Genomic DNA, 24,581 nt, shown 5'->3' on the forward strand with positions numbered 1-24,581 from the left:
GACCAGCCCACTCCACTCAGAGATGTGCTGTTCAGTCACTATATGTTCTAATACCTGGGCTGCATTCTCTGCGGGTTTCCCATGAGCAGCTTAGAATAACATCTCCCTTTGCCAATAGGGCACCACAAGAACAGTTATGTCCTTCAGAATGTGAAAGGCGTGAAATGATAGAAAAAGCCTTTTGTAGCAAGGCCACTGGCCACCCACCCACACACTCTGCAACCTAAGTAGTTATGTAATCCTTATAAGACAAACAGGTTATAATTTTAAACTTACCACTGTCTCTGCACTTCTATAACTGCAATTAACCAGGCTGTGTCCAGAGAGATTCTGTGGCCTGAAACCTCCCTTTCACAATATATTGCAGTTCGGTTTTGAAATGTAACATTTGAAATTCCACAAGAATTAATTCTGAACACCCCCTTGAGCTGTTTGAGACAATAACCCTCTGTGTCTTATCCCTTTCAGGCCCCTTGAACTTTACTGGCTGCTGTACTTCCTTGGCCCAATGTACCTTCCCAAGAAGAAGTGTTTCTGTGATGAACTTATGCTCAAAGTTCTTGAGGGGGCTGACAAGTGCATCCAGGTGCAGAAGCAGGACTGGAGGAAAGGCCTGCCAAGAGTCGAGAGGAAAGACTGAGGCCCACTACACAGCTAGAGGACAGGTTTTGATCATGGGAAAGGCACTTGCAACATGGTTCCTGGAACAGGAATGGCAGCTAAGGGAGGAGGAGAGAGCTCAGCAGAAAGAATTGTTTGGGTTGCTCATCTCTTTCATGGCCCAAAGATGACCAGGTCTTGCTGCCTCTGCTTCACCAGAGCCTGATTTCCTGCAATGGACCCTCAGTCCAGAAACAGCCTGGACAACTCCATGTGTGGGTGGCCCATGCAATTAGATCCCAGGAGTGGCTGGACAGGGCAAATAACCCCATGCAGCCTTCCTTCTTGATCTCCTCTCCTGCAGACACCTCCCTCCCTCTACAAAGTTTATGGAACACCAGGCAAGGAAATGAGAGGCCAAGAGACTTGTAAGCGGTAGGAGGTTTCTGTTATGTTTGCTCTAGTTAAGGCACTTCTTTGTTTTGGAAATGTTCTTTTGTAACTGGTGTTTGGATGTTGCAATGATAGCTGGCCTGCCTGCCAATGGGTGACTGCTGTACTGTTTAACACTTAGTTACAAATAAAGCCTTTTATGTCATCAAGCAAGTTGATTGCTATCACTGCATCTCATCATACAATCACAATTTGAAATAAAGCACACGTTCAGGTGCAATTAGACATTACTAAGCAAAGGCTATTCCTCTATACAGTTAGGTACTGCAATTCACACTTCAATCACTGCCTTATGTGGCCCCATACTGTGAATCATCCCTCCCCCCAGACTTAAATTCTTATAGCCTATTTCCTAGAGCCCCCCCTTCACCTCCCCTTCCTCAACATGCTATAAAAATTCCAGGAGGGTTGAAAATATTTGCCAGAGCGCTGCTCTGGACAGTTCTGGCTGAATTAAAGCCCTGCCCGCCCCCAATTTATAATTCATACATCATTCATAAGTACATTGCATGGCACTCAAGCCCCCCACCTCTCCCAAGCATTGAATCCCCCCAAAATTAATTAGCCCTATCCCCCAACAAGCACATTCTGAGAAGTACTTTTCCTCCTCTTCCATTGGGCCATGCAAATTCTTAATGTAGGAACACAAAGCATCCCTGATTCCTATTCCCTAAGTACATCCAGCTCCAGCTGTGGTAGGTGAACTTTTTGGCTGAGTGCACCGATTCAGTAGCCCCTCACTGCCATTGGGCCATTCAGGGGGAAATGGCTCACCTCTGGCTTCACAGAGATTGTGAAGAGCACAGCAAGCCACAGTGGTGCAGATAGCACTGATGACACTGGCATCCAAATGAGTCTCTAGACATCTCCAATGGGATTTCAGTTGGGCAAAAGCACATTCAACAAACATTCTACACCTGCTGAGTGTGTAATTAAATTGCCTTTGGCCAGGGCCTCTGAAATCAGGGTACAGTTTCATAAGCCAAGGCAAAAGAGGGTATGTGGGGTCCCCCAGAATAATAAGGAAGACAGTAGCTCTGTTTATGACGAGATCATTTGGTGGGAATGGTGTCCCAGCCTGTCTATGCACGTAGACTCCTGATCAGCAAAAACTCTGGCATCACAAACTTTTCCAATGCAGCCCCTGCTGACATTCAGAAATTGCCCTCTGTGGGCCACGAGGGCCTGCATAACAGCAGACTAGCACCCTTTGTGGTTTATGCACTTATGTTCCTTGAGGAGGGCAAACTATGGGCACACAAATCCCATCACACAAGTTTCATGGCCCTGATGCAGTCTGGAAACCTCAGTCTCTCAAAGCCAGCAATTACCACAGGAATATTAGTTATGCCCACCACTGTGTGGTAAACCACCCACCTCAGAAATCTCTGCCACCACTTTACCTACAGTCAACTTGCCAACACCAAACTGGTTGGCAACAGACCTGTAGCAGTGTGGGGCAGTCAGCTTCCAGCCAGCTCTAGCAACCTGCTTCTGGATCAGCAGTGGTGGCCTCATGTGTGTCTTTACACTAGAGAGTCGGGCAGCAAGCGGCTCACAAAGTGCCAGCAATGGAGCTTTCTTCATGTGGAAGTTCTGGCCCGACTGCTGGCCATCCCAGGACTACATGATGATGTAAGCCCATCAGAATGTGCTTGTGGCCCTGTGCCAGAAGCTCCAGTCTATGTAGGGGGCATAAGTGGCTATAGGGTGCGTACAGAGCAGCTTCAGCCATTGCTAGCCTGCCATGCCAGGTTACTCGTCCTCTGCCACCACCTCCTGCTCCATCTAAAGCTCTGTCAAGTGCCTTTGATGGGTTAGAAAATGATGCCAAAATGTCCATCAGCACCTCTGGGAACTGCTGCCCATTTCCTGACACAAGAATGAAAGTGCAAACCAGAGACTGCTTGAAATGGGATCTCCTCCATGATGCTTGGCAGGCCATATTGGCGGGTTGTTCAAACTTCCTGTAACATGCAGGGTGGGCAGTGTCGCAACCCGAAACTCACACTTAGGCTTTCGGTCTGGCCGATCTTCGGTCAGTACAGGGTCAGTGCAAGGTCAGTAAAGGGCTGTGTGTTACTAGTGGGCCGTGTGCTACTAGTGGGCTGTGTGCCACTTGTGTGCCACGTGCTACTGCAGGGCCATGTGCTACAAGTATGCCGTGTGCTATCTGTGCCATGTGCAAAAGTCATGTGTTGTGTGCAGCCCCTAGTGTGCCAGGTGCAGCTTCTACTGACGTAAAGGGCACCAGCTCGGAACCCGATAGGTGCAGGAGCTGGGAACCAATCCAACACCAACATGAGTAAGAGTCTTCAGATAAAACTGTGTCTCGCGCCAAAAACCATTAGAAGTGCCCACATGTTAGCTGAGAGGCCTGATCACCCTCTCAGCCAGGTCTTCTCTGTTCTTTGCCGGCTCGTGTCATGTCATGTTAGGATTACTTTCCACCAATTCGCCATGTACTCGGTGTCTGTACTGCTGGTCAGCTGCATCTGGAGCGTGGTAAGAACATTTAAATTTTTATATATAATCCATTTTGCCCAGTTACCTTCCTTTGTTTTTCTTCCTTGCTTTATAGAGTTGTGTATAGAGCTGTGTACATAATTGCTGAAATTATTCTTGGCTGATAAATTGTCTTGTTCAATTTGAATTGTAATTTACTCCCATTGTTGGTTTAATCTGGTTATTTCCTTGTTGTTTTTGTTGCCTGATATAGAGTTGTGTATGTTCTATTCTGATAGTATCTGTAGTTGTTGAATTGCTCCCTTTTAAAATCTAAGTTGCAATTTATCCTTGTTGCTTGTTCAGTTAATAAACAGCTGTTTGGTTTTGAACTTTACTCGGTTGCATTTAGTTGCTCCTCACCCGATTAAACACTTAATTGAACCTGATTCGTCTCGGTCAGGCAGTAGAGTTTTCCTACAGTGCCCTATGGACAAAGGGCTAGAGTGGCCACATTTTGGGAGGATGCGAGGGACACTGGGATATGGTTGGTTTGACGCAGGTCTGCATGCTTCAGTGTGGATGCCAAAGGCCCAGGTACGAGCCTGGGTTAGAAAATTTTTAACATAGGGCTAAGAATCAGTGTATCTGTTCAAGCCCTAGCTTCTCTAACATGGGTCCGCAGACTTGAGTGCCATGAACGGTGGGCTTACATTGCTGTTTGGGGCCCCCCCATGAGAGTTGGGTGCCTAAATACCTTTGAGGATCTGTGCCTTAGAGCTTATCAGGAAGTTAAGGTTCAACCAGCGCACTCTGTAAAAACATCTCCAGAGTAGTCAGCTGGGGAGAGCCTCTGAGAAGGCGCACGGCCTTAGTTAGGGGTTAGTGGTTGGTTGTTGTCGCTGAGCTGAATGTCAAGTTTTCCTGATCATGTAAAATCCTTTTGATTGATTTGATTCTTGAAGGATAGAATAGCTTTTCCACATTTACAAGTAATGTTGATTTAAACTGTGCAGAAGCCCAGACTGTGCTGTAGTCTTGTATGGCTTTTAACTATTGGTTTATAAACATGGACACAGACTTTTTGGTACCCAGTTGAATGCTGTGTAGTAATGGTAGCACAATAATAATATTTCCACCTGTAGAGCACCTTTTCCGCCAAGGATCTCAAAGCGCATTACAAAGGGAATTATTTTACAGATAGGAAAACAGAGGCACAGAAGTTAAGGTCCAGCTTTTTAAAGGTATTAAGGCAGTGCTGCACTCAGTGCAATGCCTAACTGATTGAGCAGACCTAATTCTCATTTGCAAAAGAGATTTAGGCATCTTAAGAGCCAAATTCTCATTGGCAGTCAATGGGAGTTAGGTTCCTCAGGGCCTAAATTATTTCTGAAAATGATACAGTGTATGTCTGCACAGGGCCACCAAGAGTGGGTTTGGGCCCCAGTGAAAAAAATTTTCAGGCTCCCCAGCAAGGGTGAACCGGCTAAACAGGGCTGACAAAGCCGGGCCTCGGGCCCCCTTCTGGACCACCAGGCCCCGGTAATTTGTACCAGCTTCCCCCAGCTCTCATCGGCCCTGTGTCTGCAGTTGGAGCTGGACGTGTAATTCTCAGCTCCAGTTGATGTACTGGCAGGACCGGCACCAGGGTTTCTCGCGCCCTAGGCGCATGGCCATTTCGCCGCCCCCCGGCGCTGATCTCACGGCTCTGGTGGAGCTGCCGCAGGCATGCCTGTGTGCGGTCCATCAGAGCCACGCGAGCAGCCGACCATCCGCAGGGGTGCCTGCGGCAGCTCCACTGGAGCCGCGGACCAACGGACCCTCCACAAGCATGCCTGCGGCAGGTCAACTGGAGCCACCTGCCACCCCCCCAGCAAAATGCCACTCCCCAAATAATCCTGGCGCCCTAGGCGATTGCCTAGGCTGCCTAAATGGTAGCGCCTGCCCTGCATACTGGCACTAGCTCTTAATGGGCTAGTGCACTAAAAATAGTAGCATTGCTGTGGTGGCCCAGGTGGCAAGGGCTAGTCATGCTAGATACAAACCAGCCTGGATCCCGTGAGTCAGTGCTCAGTGTGGCTGCCATTCAGTGCTGTCTGCACTACTGTGGCTACACTACTGGTTTTAGTGCACTAATTTGATGAGTGCTATCTCAAGTATGTCTGCGTGAGCTGTGAAACACATCAGTAGCTCCAAGTGTAGACGTAGCTTTAGGCTTCTAAGAGAGTTAGATATTGCAATGTTGAGTGTAGTGCCTAAATGGTTTTAAAAATCTGGGCCTAAGTGCCTTTGTCAAAGTCAGAAATGATGAGTCCGCAGCATATTCTTGGAATTATGGTCTCTTGACCCTGTGTTTTATAACTACTAAAAATCACACTGGCTTTGTTATTCTCTCTTGGTTGGTTTCAACACTTACTTATAAAATTGGCATCAGGCATGGCCTTCCTTGTAATTTAATCCACAAAGGCTAGAGCAAGAGAAAAGAAGCCCTGATAACATATCAGTATATGGATGCACTGTAGAAAACAGCTGTTCTTAGCCCCCTGGAACTTTCTGGCAGCAGTGAAAGTGTTAAGGACAATGTGTTGGCCTGAAGTTTGAATTTCCTTTATGTCACAGCCTCAGCATCATTTAAAAGGTTAGCATCTTCATTTGTTTGATATTTTTGTCTTTAGTTCTTTTAAGATTGTTAATGATAACAATTAGCACACATTGTAGATCAGTTTTCATCCCAGGATCTCCAAGCACATCACAACCATGAAATCAACCTCACTACACCCCTTGTCATCTACACAAATCATTCATAAGTGTAGAGAAGAACCTATTTAGCAACTGGTGTAGGTGCACAGGCAGGGGCGGCTCTAGATATTTTGCCGCCCCAAGCACAGAGGGTCCGCTGGTCCCGTGGCTTCGGCAGACCCTCCGCAGGCAGGGCCGGCTCTAGCCATTTCGCTGCCCCAAGCACGGCGGCACGCCATGGGGGGCGCTCTGCCTCTTGCCGGTCCTGCGGCTCCGGTGGACCTCCCGCAGGCATGGCTGCGGGTGCTCCACCGGAGCCACGGGACCAGCGGACCCTCCCCAGGGACTCCTGCGGGAGGTCCACCGGAGCCGCCTGCTCCCCTCGCGGTGACCGGCAGAGTGCCCCGCGTGGCTTGCTTGGTGTATTGGGGCCTGAAGCCGCCCCTGTGCACAGGGCAAAGCATGACGGTGCTTCTGGATGTGAGAAGGGAGGATGAGAGGCCAGGTCCCAGCAGGTGTGAAGCCACTGAAGGCCATGGGAGTCTTTCTGTTGACTTCCTTGGGTTTTTAGATAAGGCCCTGTGGAAGCTCATGAGAGCTTCTGTCTTCCTCCATCTTCGGTAGCTTTCCCAATTCTCCAGCTGTTTCTGAATCAGTTCTTCAAAACACGAGTGTCAGCTCTGTAGTGCGGCCAATGTTTGCACAGTCTTGACTATTTCAGCGAGGACCTTCTCCCCTGAGCAGCAGGAGTCAGGGAGTGGGGTGTCCCAAAGTCTCTGTGCAGGCTGGAGAGCTGAGCTCTCCATTCGCAAAAGTCGCAGCATCCTACCCTTTCCCCTCCAGGGTGTGCGTTTACTCTGCCTACTGTGCATCGCAAAAGAAATCGTGTAACTCAGAAGGGCCAGACTGAAGCCCGGATTTAGGGCGCTGGGATGTGTCAGAATTAAAGACTAGCTCAGAATACGAATTATGTCAATCAATTGTCCATTCTCTTTTATAATGAGAGGAGCCAACAGCCCAGATCGGAGCACCCGCAAACTTTGGGGAGCGGGGCAGGAGAACTGCAGCGGTGTGAGCCCCTCTCTAATTTTAAAGGACGTTTTTCTTGCACGAAGTCAGTAAAGAGCTGCTAAATTGGATAATAACGGTGCACTAGCCGAGCGGTGCTTTCCTCCGCCCCTTCCCCACTAGCTCTGGTGACTTCAGGTCTGCACGCTGCGTGCAGCAAGCGCCTTTCTCACAGATCCTTTCTAATTTAGCAAACTGACCACCGGAAATTAGGTAAGGAAGGCTGCTCTAAGGCAGTCGTTTCCCGAGTGTGTGTCTCTTGCCTGCGGTGTTTGAATCACTCTGTAGCTACAATAACCTCTGTGCAAAGGGAGGGAGAGAATCTCGCCTACCTCTTCCATATTTAACCATTGCCTAAATCCAAAGGGAAATGAGCAAATCTCTAGGTTTGGGTGTCACGGTATTTTCAGCGCTGCTGGGTGTATTTATCCCAAAAGAGTTTCCACAACAAGTTAATTCTAGGGTAGGGAAGGGCTCCTTTGTACAATGCTCTGCCTTAAACCCGATCCATAATACAACCCCCGTCTAGACTGGCCCGTGGGGGTTGTTCAGCCCTCCCAGGACCGGCGGGGGGGCTGAGCTGAGAGGTTTGAATTTCCCTGAAAGTTTTGTGTCAGCTCCTCCGAGCACAGTCCCCAGCCCCCGCCCCCCCTTTTTGAGTCAATCTGTGTTTTGAATCTGTGACCTGTTCTCTTTGCGGAAGTTGAAGAGGATCCAAGAATAGTTCAGCTCGCTGTGTGTAATTTCTAGAGCAGAACCCCGAGTGAAATGAAACGCCCTGTTGCAGAATGACACTTGGATGTCACCCCGGCGAACCCTGCCAAGCTGAATACGGTAAGACCTTTTCATTTAAGGAAAAGAGAGAGAGAGAGAGAGAGAGAGAGAGAAAGAAAACCCGGTGTTGATTTGATAAGTTTTTTAACGCGTTTTTGTTGCAGAAGCTCCTAACGCTCAGGAAGTGGAATTTGTGGTTTTGGGGGCTGAGCTCTGAAGGAGTTGAGAGGAAAAAAAGGGCAAAGTCAGACACCAGCTCTCCTTAAGGAGGCTAAATTTAAAGTCACCTAAACTAGCAGCCTGTGTGGCACAAAGCTGTCTGCAGCCACGCTTCCAAATGGTAAGCAGCTTTCCTTGTCTTGCCTTGCGCCCCTGGCCGGCTGGGGGAAATGTCCTGTCCCCCTTGGCCCGCGGGTCTCCCTGAGAGCAAAGGACAAACCTACTAGCGCTGCTTTTTGCTCAGCCCCTGGGAGACGGCTGCTTTTTGCTCAGCCCCGAGCCCCGAAGGGGAGGGGGGTTAGACACACATCTCCCCAGGGGCAGAGGGCAGATCCGCTAGGAAAACGGACTCCTCCTCGGTTCCTCCCCAGCAGCCGTCCGGAGCGCAGGGCGCGTTAAGGGAGCGCCCGGGGCACTGCAGGGAAACGGAACTGGCTTTGCCCGGCCCTCCTGCGAAGGGCTGAGAGTGCCCAGCTGTGCGGGTGGAGCTGCTCACTGCCTCCCTCCCTCTTCCTATGCAGCGAGGAGAACAGTTAATAACAGCGCGGCCACTGGGAGCGGGGAGAGAAAATGAAACGAAAGCTCGTGGCGAATAATAACCATAAATGGCCCAAAGATAAAACGGAGCCCGAAATATAACAGGCTGCTGGAAAGCGAGGCCTGCGCCCTCGCCGCATCACTGACTGACCCCGGAACAGGCTCGGAGCCTGACGTCCATGTGCCCGAAAAGCCCGAGCGCCAGCATCACTGGGGAATGTGGGTCTCGCTTTGATTTCCTGGCGCAGAGGGAGAGAACAGCTCTGCTGTTGGTTAAACGTTCCCCGAGTTCCTGCCATATGTTTCACTTCCTTACGGGTGGGTCGGATAATGCCAGGTGGGTTTGGGAAACCGTGTTCCCACATTTACTGGCTGGGATTATCTGCCATCTCAGAAAATTTGGCCTTGGCTTTCAGCAAGGAGCGCAGATTTAAGCAGCAGCCAGAACTGAGATAAGGAAACCGATTTGTCTTGTTCAGAGAAAGCAGCGAGTTACTCTAACAAACTGGAATCAGGCAACGAAGTAACTTTCCTTTCCAACGGTGTGTGGAAGGAGTGCGCGGGAAGACAAGAAGGGCAGTGTGGACAGCCCTGCGCGCGCACACGTGTTGGAGCGCACGCCAGGAGCGAAGCTGGGGGGTGCTACCCATCGCACAGACGTGCCCAGGCTTTTGGAGGGAAAAAAAACAGAAGTTGAGATTTTTAAAGTGTTTGAAATATTTTTGAGGCCCCCTCGGCGGCGGTGTTAGCGAATCAATAGAGGGCAGACTCCTGTGGCTCATGATAAATATGTCAACAAATTTATCAAGCCACTTTGATTTTTATCCCCTTCCTTTCACGGTTAACAGTGCCTCCTTTTCAAGGATGAATTAAGGAACAGGTGGAACAGGGGAGAAACTCTCCCACCACTTTAGCAAACAGAACGATCTGAAAATACTGTAGCGAAGAGAACAACTGCTTTTCGGGCGATCCTGTCAAAAGAACCTCTATTTTAATGTACAGGGGGTTAAAAATGATCCCACTGAATAACATTTACTATATTTGTTTACATCTTTTCGATGGCAAAAAAATGAACGAGGCGGAATAAATATTAAAACACCTGCGTGAGCAATGAACGGCAATCGATTGCTGGTATTGTAAATTACAGAGCTGCCAGCTGAAAAAAATGTATCTGCAGCAATTGATTGGTTCCCCTCTGGGCGCGGCCCTACCAGGGTAAATAAAATCAGACAAGACCTCTTTTAACTGTTCATAACAATCTGAAGCCATTACAGAAAAACCAAACCCATCTTAAATTCAATGCCGCGTGCGTGACAAGATCCAGCGTCTTCCTTTGTTGCCTCGTAGAAAGCGCAGGCTGGCTCCTTACCCCAGGAGTGGTGAGCCGGCGCTGGCGGAGGACATACCGGCATTAGAGCTCAGACATGGGTATATTTCTCTTTGCAAAGTGCCGAGTACAGGTGTTGTGGCAGCCCAGCTCTGAGGCTCTATGTGACAGAGCTGATCTCAATAGCACACCTGTCTGTTCGTTAAACCCCTGACTCCGGAGACCCCAAAGGAAACCTGTAAACAGATTTTCTCCCCCAGGTTTCTTTTCGATGCAAGTGTGTGGAGAGATCTCAGTTCTTCCTGTTACAGTTAAATTTTTGTTTACAATTTAATATATTTTTAAGTTTATTCAACAGTGGACATTTGAACTAGGACAGGGATGTACCACGATACTCCAACCTGAATAACTCTCAGATTTTGGATTTAGTTTGTAGATTTAATTATACTCCCTCCCCCCCCCCAACCAAATTAATCCCATTTATACTGATGTCGCCGAAAACCCTTTAGCAGACAGTCTCTGGGACAGAAATACGGTGTCATTCATACATGTCCCCACTTTACATGCAGTTGTTACATCGTTTCAGAAAGTGTGTTGGCTACGCTTTGCCGCCTATTTGTAGCTCTTCGATCTAATGCAAATATGAAGAGACCGTCCACACCGAATCATGTCTGGCGGGGACTGTTAACTGAGTCGGGGGGGGAGAAGGGTAAATGAACACGGGTGATCTCACTAAATTATCCAGACATCAGACAGCAGGTTGAAGGCTGCTGCTCTCCTGACTTCCCAGCAGCAGAAGACAGCAGGCGCGTAGCTGGCATTTCTTTCCTGATGTGCTTGAATAAACTTTCTCTTCTCCCAGTACTCAGTATCCAGGACCCTCCTTGGACTGATGCGCAGCAGGACAGAGCCAGACACCGCTATTTTCTGCTTGCAATTTAGCCTCCACAAAATCAATCTGATACAAGCTATTGCTTGAGAGTATCTTAGAGGGAAGACCCTGCAAATAACCCAGATTGTTCCTGCACCACTGATGAACTTTAAAAATGTTTACAGCCATGCAAATTATGAAAACATTACACTATTGTAACTCAGGCATCTCGCAAAAGTTTGGTTAGAAATCAGTTTGTCGAGCTATTTGTTATTATTAGCAGTCTCGGAGGGAATGAGCGCACAGTGATATTTGTGGGGCCTTTCAATCTCTCGGGTGAGTGACGAATGGGCTCAGTTTCACCTCTGTAAATTGGCACACGAAATGATCCGCCTCGTTTGCACTGCCTGGGCAGATTGCTCCTGTGTGAGCTCTCCAAGGTGAGGATGGTGCAAAAGGCGACTAGCGTGTTATTTCTCCCCGTCTGTTGGTTGCCTGTTGCTCAACAAGCTGCAAGCAGCCCCTCTCCCGCCAGCCCACCCTCCTGATGAAAGATAGGAGGGGAGGACTGCGTCACGCCCTCTGGAGTAATAACAGAGTGAACGAGCAGTGTCGCTTCTTCGCAGCGCGGCGGGTTTGATTTCCCAGCTGGTTGGAGACACCTAAGAAACGACCCCCGCACCCCGAGCCGATAGCCTAGTTTGTGGCTGATGCGTCTGGAGACGCGTTGTTTTGAAACCACCTGTCTGAATGCCACCTGGTGAACGGAGCCGTCCTGTACGCATGCTCCTCCCCTGCCCCGTCCCCTCGCCCCTCCCCGCCCTGTCCCGATTTCCAGTCCCCCCGGAGATCCCTAACCAATGGCTTGTCAAATCTCTCTGCAGAGCACATGCAAGGCTGGGGATTTAAGGCGATTCACGGGTGGCGCTGCTAGTGATTTGGGGTGTCCGGGGCGCAGACACAGCCGCGGAGAGTGACAGGCGCCTCGCAGGAGCAGCCTCACCATGCCGAGGTCTTTCCTGGTGAAGAGTAAGAAGGCGCACAGCTACCACCAGCCCCGCTGTCCGGACGAGGACTGCAGCCTGCGCCTGGAAAGCCTGCTGGCTCAGATCTGTGCTGGTAGGGCTGGTACCTGCGGTCAGGGGCCGCGGCACTGCAGCTTCGGGCACCGGGTGCAGCGGTACAGATGGAGGTGGGGGATCAGAGCCTGACCTGCGCCAAGGGGGCTGTGCCAGGTCATTGCAGGCAACCACAGAGCCCTGGGAGGGCCGGCAAGGGGCTCGGGGGAGCTCGCGGGGCAAAGGCACGCGGCCCCGGGTGTGTGTGCGCGCGCGCGCGCAGGGGGACTGGTGCTTGTAGCAATGGAGCACTGGGGAGGCGGGGTGGGGAGATGCGGCCCAAGGGATGCGCAGGGGATCCCAGCGACCAGGTCTCTGCCCCGCGTCTGCCCCTTGCCAGGTGCCCGCCCAGTACTGGGGGAGCTCAGCGCCTGGCAAGCGGCAGTCGGGGCTGCAGTCCAGGGGCTGTCCCCTGCCGCCCCGAGGACTCCGCTGCCCTGGGCTAGTGTTTGAATGGGGACCCCTGGCAGCCGGCCCGAGCCTAGCCCCTGCACGGGCCGAGTCTGCGGGTCTCCCGGAGAAGCAGCGGGCCGGGGCTGAGTGCGGGAGCGGTGGGGACAGAGGGAGGCGCTGCCCAGGTGCTGGGGCAGAGGCGCCGCTGGGCGGCCGCAGGGGGACGCTGCCCTGGCGGGGAGGCAGGGGCCCCGGGGCCCGGGCTCTCCCCACCTGCCCCGGGGTAAGGGCCCTTCTCGCCTCTGTCCCCCGCAGACAGTAAGATCCCGGCAGAGACCGGTCTGTGCAGTTCCGGCCTCCGGGACCCGGAGCCCCCCCGGGGCCGCGCCTCCCCGGAATCCCACCTGAGCGAGGCCGTGGATGGCGCTTCCGACTCGGCTCCCAGCTGCGAGGGCAGCGTCTGCGACCGAGCGTCGGAGTTCGAGGACTTCTGGAGACCCCCGTCCCCGTCCGTGTCGCCAGGTAGGGCCCGGAGCCGGCACCGCCTGCGGGCTGGGGGCTTTGTCTGGGAGGGGGCGCGGCTGGCAGCCCAGGGCAAGGGGCTCGCTTCCTCCCCAGCCTCTTCTCGGGGAGCCGCCGTCGAGGGCCGTCCCAGCCCAGGGAAATCGGCCGGGCTGGAGAGTGGCTGTTTTGAGATGATGGGGGCTCCTGGCTGCAAACCGTCCTGCCGGATCCACTCCCGGCCAGCACCGACCAGCACCCATGCAAACGCAGCAGCTGTCGGTTGTGTTAGCAATGTGCCTGTAGCTGTTAAGAAGAAAAAGCCTCCACTGTGTGTTACACTGAATCCCGACAACCCCTGTACATTGCGTTGGGTTAGAAATGAGCTTCCCTGTGCATCTTACTCCGGTGTTAAACATGCACCTTTAGTTTACGGAGTCCAGCGTTCCTGTTGGCTTCACACAGAGCATGATCTAGCCCGGACTGAGCATGGACACGAGTGGATATAGAACAATAATTTGACTGAAGAGCCTTGAAATACTGAAGAATGCAAATCACAGGAGTATCAAATTAGTGTTGGTGTCTAAATATAATAGGCTGCTACAGTGTCTCTGAGTTTGCTCATATGATAGATCGGACTGCGCTAGGGTCCGCTAGTGTTATGAAAACTAGTAAATGTAGATACACGGTTATCTATACACCTATAGTAAACATAAGTGTGTATGTGTGTGTGTGTTTGCATTGTCCGTTAGATACTTTCCAAACTCCCATTCAAGTTATTTCTTGTTTCTTGTCTAAAAAAGTTTGTTTTTTCTTTTCTAAAAATGCATTCCTGAAAAACAGATGAAAATAATGACGGTCAGATTTAAACACCCCAAATCCAGGAAGCTCACACTTATAGCTACCGCTCTGTCTCTAGCTCCCTGGTTGTGTCTTTGATGTGGCCGGAGCAGTGGGAGAAGATGCAGACCTGACTTTGGCTTGAATACTATCTCATTTAAAAATACAATCGTGTCGTTTTATAACAAAAATAACAAAGCTTTTTATTGCCTCCGTTAAAAAGCTGCAGCTGAAAAAAGACAAAGTGTGTGCGTGCATAAACTGGGTGCAAAAAGCAACAATTTCTGTCCCTGGAAAGGAAAAAATTTGTCTCAGCTTTACAAGATCAACAAACCCCCGCAGACAAACAAAAACCTGTTCCTGATTTTCATTCCTACCTTGTCCCTGTAATGTCTCTGCATAGCCACGTCTGTGTCTAACAGGGGAGCAGCTCTACATTTTAAAAGCCCCCAGGGTTTGATTCAAGGCAAATAAAATGGTACACACGACAAAATGCTGGGATGAAATTTAATCTGGTTTGCTTAGTTATCTGCATTCTAATTAATAATAGCAATATAATTAACACTAACACCCCCCCAAACTAATGGCTTCTGGAGGGGGTCCTGTAGATCGCGCCCTAGCCGCCGTGTGTAAACATGCTGAGCGTTGTTGTAGCCGTTTTGGTTCCAGGTCCAGATATTAGAGGCACAAGGTGGATGAGGTAGAGTCTGGTGAGCGAGACAAGCCGTCCAGCTTACCAGCCCCGAAGCAAAGCTCTGTGGACGCTCGAAAGCTTGTCTCTTTCTCCAACAAAAGACGGTCCAGTAAAACCTGTTACCTAACCCACCTTGTGTCTGTAAACATGTGGACACAGATCGCTGGAGAGACAGTCTTCACTAGATCTGCGCCTAGGTTTTGATTCACGATTATTTTTCCCCTCCTAAAATTCACTTGCCTACAGCGTTTCATTTGCTGTGAGTGCGTCGAGGAAGGTGCGTTGGGAGCGCGTCTTAACAAAATGAGATAATTTTTTATAGCTGAAACTGATTATGCGATGGGGGCATCAGTACTGGAGGGATCTGTACCCGTTACATTCTTAACGAACATATATCCCAGGAGTGAAGTGGGGATTGCAGGTGTCCCTGGCATCCACTGATCCGACCCGATAGGCGTGTCCCCTAATAATGCTGCTGAAATCTTTACACTGAATACTTCAGCCAGCTTGGCATCGATAGAGAGGCAGGTACGAGCTGTCTGGCAAGCCTGAAAGCAGTGTCAGGACAGCAAGCTTCCTCCCGCCAATTCTTTCTCCTCCGTCCTCCCCCGCCGCCCATTCCCTCGCCAACTTCTCTGTCCCAGAAATTTGTAAGACCACCGAAGGTCTAATTAGGTCACGGGGATGTATTGATACCATATTTTAATTTTTCACGGCAGGATTTATTCTTCTGTGGAAAGATCGTTGCTGTGCTTGACAAGTAAGAAAAGAGAGAAACAGCTTTTCTAAATGAAATCCATGTAGGGCAGAGGCTCTGAGAGTGTGTATATAGACACAGACGCTATAGAATACATATGCTCTGTGCCTATAGTGGAATAGAATATGATCCATGTTCATATTCCATGTGATCTGCAAAACGAATATATGTATTCACATTTCATTAGTGGGTAAAATTAAATCTAAATATTGTATTTATGCCATAGTAATTTGCATAAAGTAGATTTATTTATAGTATTATTAATAATATTTATAAATACCATACATCTACTGTATTTATGCAAATTACTGTAATATATAAATACGTTACACCTGTAAGCTCTCTTTATATGTATATAATAACACCTGGCCATACATATTCATAATGTATAACTGATTAATTTAAATCATATTAATATATACTATTAAATATGTCATTGCTATTGTATTTGCATGATACCTTTCCCAGGGATAAGACTCTAGCTAGGAAGGCAGAGAGATGGGGTGTGTGTTTGTGTGTGTATCTTTGTGTACATAGAGTACTGCCTATTCATTTATTAGTTCAGTCATTAGGGCTAAAGTCCCACTAGCCCTTATTGGAGGTGGAGGAAAGGCGGGACATGATTCTGCCCAGGCACTGGCGTGGGATAGGGGAGGGAGCAGATTGCACTGCCCTTGGTGCTGGGAAGCGTTCTGGGGCAGAGGAGCAGTGTCACCCCTCCCCACCTCAGGGCTGTGCCTCTGTGACTCCATCCAGTCCTTAGTGAGGGTGTGCCCAGTGTGTGGGGTGCTCTGCCCTGGCACCTGCACTCATAGGAAGGGTGTGTATCTATGTCGGTGGGACTCTACAGGACTGGTCTGCACTACCCAATGTTACCACATCCCTATTGCCTACTCCAAGGGTTCAAAATCAAAAGTCATCCCCTTCTCCCACCCCTAAAAATAAGAGACTGGCTTAAAAATCATGAGATTTAAAAAATAAGGCCCTGGGGGGTATTTTGATTTGCCTTCTAGTGCTGGAGCATTGAGGGGTCATGTTTTCAAGCTTTCCACCCCAACCATGAGTGTCTGAAAATTACTTTAATAACAGAAAGAAAGCTGAAATGCTGATGAAATCACATCCTTCCGGAAGCTGGGGCTTTAAGAGAACAGGCAAATACTCTGAGACTTGTGATCAAATTGCAATAGTTGACAACACTGAGACACTGGTTGTGAAGAACCGAGAGAGCTGACATGTTACTGACCACAGCTTTGCAGTCAGTGCAGAGCAGGACAGACCGTGTTCACCATCGTGTCAGCATTACAGACCCATTTTGTATGAGTGAGTGTGTGTGATGTGTGTGGGTATGGGTATTCCCACACAAACATCTTCCTTATTTTGATGGGAGGTTTCTAGACTGCATATCCCACCAACATAAAGTGTACAAAGCAAGGGAATAAGAGCCAAGTCATTCAGTGCGCCATCTCCACTCATCATTTTCTTTTTCCTTCTCAGCTCCCTCCTTTACAGCATTCATAGCCACGTATCTTCACCCTCATCCTGGTGTGTCAAGGGGTTTTGAGAGAGTGTGAGGCTGCCTCTGACTGGGGATGTGAGGAGCCAGGGGAGTAATTGTGGCTATAGAAGTAGCAGTTTGCAGGAAGAGGTGTTTGGCTGAAGGAGAGGTGAGGTTGTTCAGGCAGCCTGAGGTGATGAAGCCAAATGGCTTTATGTGGAGGCATCAGCATGGGAGAGTGAATTAAATACTCTCCACTGTTGCCTCTTCTTCCTAGTCCATAGTGCAACTATTCTGTGGAGAGCCCCTGATACACAGATGCCTCAGCACAGAGACACTCGACTCCCCCTGTGCTGCTGGATGGCGTGATGGGGAGCCAAGGCAGTGGTACTCAGGAAACCCTTTAAGGTCCAGTGTGTCAGGGCCGAGACAGTTGGGTTCCATCTCTCCATGTCTCATGTCCTAGCTCTGAGCTACATGCCCCAAGCCTATTTCCTCCCTGTCTCCTGGCACATCTCTGTTAACCCTCCTGTTTCTCAAAAGTCCCACTTGACCAGCCATGTCCTCCAAACCTGGCTCTCCCTGCTCAATCCTCATGGCTCTCTGAAGCTCATGCTCTTTCCCAGAGCCCATTTCTACAACCCTGCTGCCCATCTCCCTCACTAGGGTTATGAATAGAACTGCTGGCTCAAGTTAGAGCTGGCTGGAAAATGTTGGCAAAGCAAAAAACCGAAAGCATCTCAAACATTTTTGTTTTCATGTTCTTGGCAAAAACAGAAGTAAGTGATGGATCTGAGCCCCAAGAGTCTGTTGTGGTGCAGGTCGTGTAGGTTATGACCAGGAAGGGCAATCACTCTTGTTTGTGTCTTCAATTTTACATGTGGTTTATGCGCATGGTTTTCATAATATTTGTCCGGGCTGGAGTTTGTGAAATTCAGAGTTTTTGGGGCCCATGCTTGTTTCACTAAAGGAATCCAGAGATTACACATCTCCATTTCAGCAAGGGACCATTTAAAAATGGTTCCTCTGCAAAAGTGAGGAATATTACAGAGATAATTCAACTGTACTCTAACGCCTTATGGTGCCAAATCTGGAGACTAATTCTGACATTAAATTGGGAAACAGAAGGATTTCAGTTCTGCTAAAAGTGCAAAATGCAACACACCATTAACTAGGGAGCTGCTCCTGGCATGTCCATAATGGTATGTGTAGGAGAATATGAAGAGTGTTGTATAAGAGCTAGGCTCATTATTTATTTATTTATTATGTGTGCTTTACATTACTGCCTAGTCATTCAGGCCAAAAATTTCAAATGTAGCCATTCATTTTAGATGGCCAGTCTGAGGCACATATTGGGTATGTTTTTCATGGGTGCTGAGTACCCAGAACTCCAGTCAAAGTCAAAGGGAGATGCAGGTGAGCAACATCTGTGAAAATCAAGCCAAAGGTTCCAAGCTGGCCACCCAAAAACTGAGACACCCCAAATGAGTGGCCATTTTTGAAAAGCTGGCTTTGGCAGCGTGTGCAGAGTGTAGCAATGAATGCATTAAGCCTATAGTGCACTATTCAGGGTAACAGCCCCCTCCTGCCCCTTAGAGGCAGCCCTCATGTGAGTGAGTGTGCAGCACTGATAGGTTTCTGGCTTTGGAACCGGTGTTGAGCTTCTGAGGTGCTGCTTTGTGCCCAGTGGGTGGTGGCTATGAACCCCACTAATTGCTCCCTCCCCTTGTGTTTCCACAGCGTCTGAGCGTTCTGTTTGCCCCTCCCTGGATGAGGCGCCTCCATTCTCAGCGCCCTTCAAGCCATATGCATGGAGCACCCTGGGCAGCTCTGAGCTGAGGCATTTGGTGCAGAACTACAGGCCCTGCCCAACCCTGGAGTGTAGCTCAGCCCTGGGGCTCTTCTGTGAGCGGAGCTCAGAGTCTGCCCTCTTTGGTGCAGACTGTGGCTCAGCCCTGAGACTTTATCGTGACTTCAGCTCCCCTGGGCCGGGACTCTTCGAGCGGCCATCAGCAGCAACACCCAGCCTCTATGCAGAGGCCCAGCCTGGGCTGCAGCAGGAGAAAGGCCCAGGTGGGATCAAGGTGGAGTCAGAGCTTCTGTGCCGCCCACTGCTGATCAGCACTGGCTCCTACAAGTGCGTCAAGTGCAGCAAGGTAGGAACCGACCTCCTCCACTCTGGTCCTATCCAAGCCCCTGCCTCCTCATTCTAGCCTGCCTGATCCCTGTGTGCTCTCTCCCCTCAGGTCTTCTCCACCCCACATGGCCTGGAGGTGCATGTACGCCGCTCGCACAGCGGCACCAGACCCTTCGCCTGTGACATGTGTGGCAAGACCTTTGGCCATGCAGTCAGCCTGGAGCAGCACAAGACTGTGCACTCCCAGGTAAGAGCAGGGTAGGCACACTGGTGGAGGCATTCAGTGCTAAGGCAAGTAGCCAGGACCATGGGTACAGAACCAAAGAGGCAGCTGAGGCAACTGAATGGTGGTAGATGGGCACTTAGGGTGAGCGGGCCATGGTGTAGGAAGGCACTCAGGGTGAGGGAGTCAGAGAGGCATAGTGGCTTTCAGAGGAAGGAGAGTGCTGAGGCTGATGGCGGCACAGTGGCAGGTGGGCTCTTGAATGAGGAGAACATGGTGACAGGTAGGCATCCAGGATCCAGGCACTATAAACATGGAGAATGAAATTAACAAAATAGAATACATACCAAACTTCCTCCACATTTCCCAGGCCCTATGTTTGTAATGAGCTATGGACACCTATTGTACTTTACAAATAAAACAACTATTCATGTCACTCTCACACAAAGTCAGGACCTTGCAGCAGGATGGTGGACTTTTTAGCAGTTAAAGAAACTCATTGTCTCCACCCTCCAGCTCTTCTCCCTCTCTCCCTCCTTTTTAGTTACTCTGTGTGTGTGTGTGTGCGCGCGCGCGCGCAGTGAACACCTGAATACCTAGTCCTGTGTAGAGAGCAGACTTCACCCATCTCAACGTGATCTGAGTCACACACAAGAAGAATATGGTCGTTAATTTTGGTAGGAGGATTTGTAACTTTTTCCACCTGCTGATATTGTACCATATTTTCCCTTCACCCACTCACTTGGCCTGACAAATCTTCCCTCCCAAAGTCAGCTTCAGGAGGACAGAGTTACAGAGAGACTTGTTTGCTGTTTTATTTGCAAGTGAATGCGTGTGTGACTGCAGGGCGTCTGAGGAAGGGAAATATCACCAGTTAAACAATGGGAAAAAGAGCAATTCAATGTATTCAAACCCTGAGGAGGAAGCATTTAGGTCTGAGCACAACAAGCAAATGCTGCCTGCCAACTACAGACTTAAAGCAGACGTGTCTGAAAAGCATAATATGGCCTTGGAGGAGGAGAGTGAGTGCTGGGAGAAGAGAGGAGTGTGTGGTAGGGGAAGAAGCACTGAAGGAAGAGAGGATTTTGTGATGGGGTATCTAGAGAGGGAGCATAGTGAAAGGAGGAGAGGAGTGCCTGATGGGGCATCTAAGGATATGACAGGAAGTTGAGTGGAGGGAGAGGTAGTGGTTCCAGTGTATGTATTTTGATTTATAAAAATATTAACAACCAAAAAGGCTCTGATCTTAAAGCCCTAGGCACCTTTGACCTGAATGTTGATGAAAAGTAAATCTAGCAGCAAGCAATAACTGCCCAACAGAATTCAACCCAATCCAAACGTTCCCCTAAATGCCTCACTCTCCCAGGTCCTCAGCACTGTTAAGATGTCAGGTGGGGTCCTGTACCTTGCAATGTCATTAACCAAATGCCCCACTGTGCTGTATTGTGGCCATCAGGCTGCTCAGCGAAGTCTCATGGCTTCTCCATTGGAGCCCCCTGGAATGTGCACATATCTAGTGCAAAGTCTGAGGCACCAAAGTAGCTAGTCCTAGACAGTCCCTTCGTCTGGAAGAGCGGTTCAAAATCACTAGGTCTGAGTGGTGCATAGAATTGGGAGGAAGGTGAATTTATCTGACTGTGAATCAGGGATGTGTTTTACCAAGTGGGGCAGTAATGCCAAGGTTAGTGCCTTCACTGGGCCTAGTGGATAGGAGGATGTGGTTCCTGGGATGGGGGTGTTTGTTAATGCACTGGCAGGCTAACTGTATTGCGAAGAGATCTCAGGAGTGGCATAACGGGGTGTGTGTCTTTCCTCTCTCTGCAGGAACGCAGCTTTGATTGTAAGATCTGCGGCAAGAGCTTTAAGAGATCTTCCACCCTTTCCACCCACCTGCTCATCCACTCGGACACCCGACCCTACCCCTGTCAGTACTGTGGGAAACGATTCCACCAGAAATCTGACATGAAGAAACACACTTTCATTCACACAGGTCAGCCCTGCTGCAGCTGGTGTTCAGCCCCTGTTAATTAGAATAGATTCTGGAGAGGAGATTCTCCAGTCCCACCAATCCAGTCATCTTCAGCCAGACCAGTGCATGCAGCTACCTCTGCTGGGCCCTTGCCCCACCGGGGTAGCTCACACTGTGGAAACCTAAACAGAGCAATGGTGCAAAGAAGGGAAATTTGAACTTGGTTTCATGAACAGCCTCTGTTTAATACCTGAAATCCTCACTGTCCAATCAGTGTTGCTTTAATAGGATCCTCCCTGTGGTTATTCAGAAGGGCTTCTCTGTAAGATGATTTGTAGAACAATATATTCATATGGCCTTGATTTAGAGCTATGACCCTTGGAAAATGACAGGTGAATCTGAGTGCTGCATCTCCATCTGCATAGCCTGCCACTTTACAATAGCAGCAGCAGCAGCCTCCTCCTCTAGATTAAACACTAAACTCAAGGGCCCAGGGTCCAACTCTCAGTCTAAATATTTACTCAAAGATTATCTATCTATTGGGCTTCCACCCGGACTTTCCAATCAAATGGTTGCAGTCTGGCATATAATGGGAGGAGAGGTGCATAGTTCTCAAGTTTCATTGTTGATGATAATGAATATGGAAATTAATACACTGCAGATAAATTACTCAAGGAAACCATTTTTCAAAGAATGTTGTTGAAAGAGGCAGAAGGTATTCTCAGGGATCTTTAAAAATAAAGCTTCCCTTTCAAACTGCTAGCATCATGGATTTAAATCATAAAAAATGATAGTGATCTGTATATACATATATAAAATCAGTGCTCTTTGTCAAAGTATTTGACTTTCAAAAAGGTCGCAGACGGTTGTGAAAAACAAACTTAAATATTATTATTATAAAGTTGTCTCACTTAGTTCAGTGTAACTTCAGAGTAAATCCATTGGCTGATTTAGAATTTGTCTCAAGTTGAGACAAACTAAACTTTAGTGGCTACATTTGAAAAATTTGGTTCAGCTGAACCATTTAAATAGTAAAATGGGGTAGGGGAAGAGAAGAAGAAAGACAATCAGTTTTTTTAAAATTGGACTTTATTGGCCAAATCTTTGGCCAAATTCTAAATCAGCTGATCGATTTACTCTGGAGTTACACTGGCATAAGTGAGACTAGAATCTGGTAACATACATTACTGAAATGAGACATAGGTTGAAGTCCTGTCCCTACTGAAATCAAAGGGAGTTTTGCCATTAACTTAAATGGGGTAGGATTTCACCCATAGTATTGTCCCAGGGAGAGTGACCCTGTTCTGTTGTCACTTAGAGATGACAGTATTGTAGCATGGTAATCACTTCAAAGTGTGGGACGCATTGACTATGGCTAGTTTGTCCTGGATCTGCCTTGATGTTATGTTGATTGTCTAAGATGGGGCCTGCCCTCTTTATCCCCTTCTCCTTGTAGGTGAGAAGCCCCACAAGTGCCAGGTGTGTGGGAAAGCCTTCAGCCAGAGCTCCAACCTCATCACCCATAGTCGTAAGCACACTGGCTTCAAGCCCTTTGGCTGCGATTTGTGTGGCAAAGGCTTCCAGAGGAAGGTGGATTTAAGGAGACATCGGGAGACACAACACGGTCTGAAATGAGACCCAGCTGCGATACAGAAAGCACCTACAACACTATGTGAAGAGACTCCCTTGCTTCCCTGATGGCCCTGAGTCATGCCCTTTAGCACAGACCCTGGCATTACTTTTTGGGGAAGGATCTCAGGGAGGATAGGATGGGACACAGCTTTGAAATTTCAACCAGAAGGACTCTGAAAGTGGATCTGAAAGGCTGGACTTTCTCTCTCACAACACTGGAAAATAAATGTTTCCATCTGAAACCTGAAGCTCCAAGTGTGGATAAGCTAGAAAATATCGGTGAGCTGGCAAGTCCTTTACCCACGGCAAAGATGAATTCCTTCATCTTTTTATTTTTGAAATTAACTTGCAGGGAAACAGAGTTTACATGATAAACACACTGAGCTGTTAGGTAATGTTATGAAAAGTGCTTGCTTTTGTTGAGTTTAACTGTTAAATAGCTTTATTGATCAGTCTCTGTCTGGAGGGCTTGTAGTGGAGGAGCTGGACTGATATCTTGCAACTTTCAGCACCAAGGAATCAGTTTGGGTTTGGTTCTGATCTCACTTACATGGGTGTAAATCGGGACTTACACTGCTGTAAAACTAGTGTGAGAAGAGAGTCAGGTCCTTGTCTCCTGTCCTTCCAGCTCTCTCTCTGTCTGTCTGTATAGACAAGCCTGGTTGTGTGTGTGTGTGTGTGTGTGTGTGTGTGTGTGTGTGTTAGGAGTGGGGTTGCTTGTCTGAAAAGGTTGGGATTTTGCTGTACATCAGTTGGGGAAGGAGAAGCCTATGAAGGACTCAACAGGAAAAGCCAAAGCACAGAGTAATGCCTTACAACTAGGAACTCCTGAGAACAACTGATTGCCCCTGACTGAAAAGAACAGGACCAAATAGCAGGCACAGGCTTTCTGTCCAAATGACCATCAGCACCAGCACTCTGGGTTTGATTATAAATAACTGGGAAGTAGCTAACAAGTTACTGATAGACTTGTTTGTATACTAAGGGTTTTTATTTTTATTTTTAAATGCTGCCATGCCGAGGCTGGGCAGGAATAATTATGAACGTGTAATTGATTGAATTTGCCTTAAATGACCCTGTGTGTACCTCAGTGGAAAAATATGCTGTTTTTACTTTGTTGGCAGGATTGTAAATGTCTTTATTTAGATTTTATGGAGTGTCTTATGTTTATTGGTACATATTTATTGGAATAATGTTTTAAATTAATAAAGTATTGAGGATCCTCTATAGTTATTTTCCTTGAAGTACAGAAGTTCAACAGAGTTAGGAAATTTCATTCTTTATTATTATGCTACATTGTATAAGAACATACAAAGGCCATACTGGGTCAGAGCAAAGGTCCATCTAGTTCAGTATCCTGTTTTCTGACAGTGGTGAATGCCAGGTGCCCAAGAAGGAATGAACAGAACAGGTAATCATCAGGTGATCCATATATATTGCGATAGGTGGGCATGGCACTTTACACATGGGGCAGATTTTCAAAAATGCCCTAATAATTTAAGAACCTAAGAGACAGGAGCTTAGGAGCATACGTCTCATTGAAAGTCAGTGGGACATAGGCACTAAGACCTATAACCTCAAAGGTATTTAGGCACCCAACTCCCATTGAAATCTAATGAGACGACTAATGTTCTTAAGTCACTTAGGCCTTGCAACCGTGAGTGCAGCAATGCCTGAGTACCTTTAAAAATCTGCAACTAAGTTACAGATTCACTTTTGAAAATTTTACCCATGAGCCCTTTCTCACAGAGCTGTCAACTGAAGGCCCTCTCCTGAAGCACATACATAC

At 48.5% G+C, this 24,581-nt stretch overlaps 1 protein-coding gene across 3 annotated transcripts; it reads left to right on the top strand.

Moving 5' to 3' along the window:
- Window positions 1-8,056: 8,056 nt before the first annotated feature.
- Window positions 8,057-24,014, top strand: GFI1 (growth factor independent 1 transcriptional repressor). Of its 3 annotated transcripts, XM_030573590.1 has the most exons (9): window positions 8,057-8,139; window positions 8,244-8,419; window positions 8,820-11,810; window positions 11,918-12,152; window positions 12,860-13,066; window positions 18,572-18,987; window positions 19,078-19,215; window positions 21,016-21,181; window positions 22,617-24,014. In XM_030573590.1, exons 4-9 carry the CDS (start codon window positions 12,038-12,040, stop codon window positions 22,793-22,795), a joined length of 1,221 nt encoding a protein of 406 aa, XP_030429450.1. In that variant the 5' UTR covers window positions 8,057-8,139; window positions 8,244-8,419; window positions 8,820-11,810; window positions 11,918-12,037; the 3' UTR covers window positions 22,796-24,014. The 3 variants fall into 3 exon arrangements, with proteins under 3 accessions (XP_030429450.1, XP_030429449.1, XP_030429451.1); XM_030573589.1 differs by lacking the exon at window positions 8,820-11,810; XM_030573591.1 differs by lacking the exons at window positions 8,244-8,419; window positions 8,820-11,810 and having other exon boundaries at window positions 8,058-8,139.
- The last annotated feature ends 567 nt before the right edge of the window (window positions 24,015-24,581 follow it).

Source organism: Gopherus evgoodei, chromosome 8, assembly GCF_007399415.2.
Source record: "Gopherus evgoodei ecotype Sinaloan lineage chromosome 8, rGopEvg1_v1.p, whole genome shotgun sequence".
In the NCBI taxonomy this organism is placed as follows: Eukaryota; Metazoa; Chordata; order Testudines; family Testudinidae; genus Gopherus; species Gopherus evgoodei.

Coding starts and splice junctions, on each gene's coding strand:
- GFI1 (XM_030573590.1), top strand. CDS start 12,038: ATGCCGAGGTCTTTCCTGGTGAAGAGTAAGAAGGCGCACAGCTACCAC. Junction 12,153..12,859: donor GCTGGCTCAGATCTGTGCTG/GTAGGGCTGGTA, acceptor TGTCCCCCGCAG/ACAGTAAGATCCCGGCAGAG. Junction 19,216..21,015: donor ACAAGACTGTGCACTCCCAG/GTAAGAGCAGGG, acceptor CTCTCTCTGCAG/GAACGCAGCTTTGATTGTAA.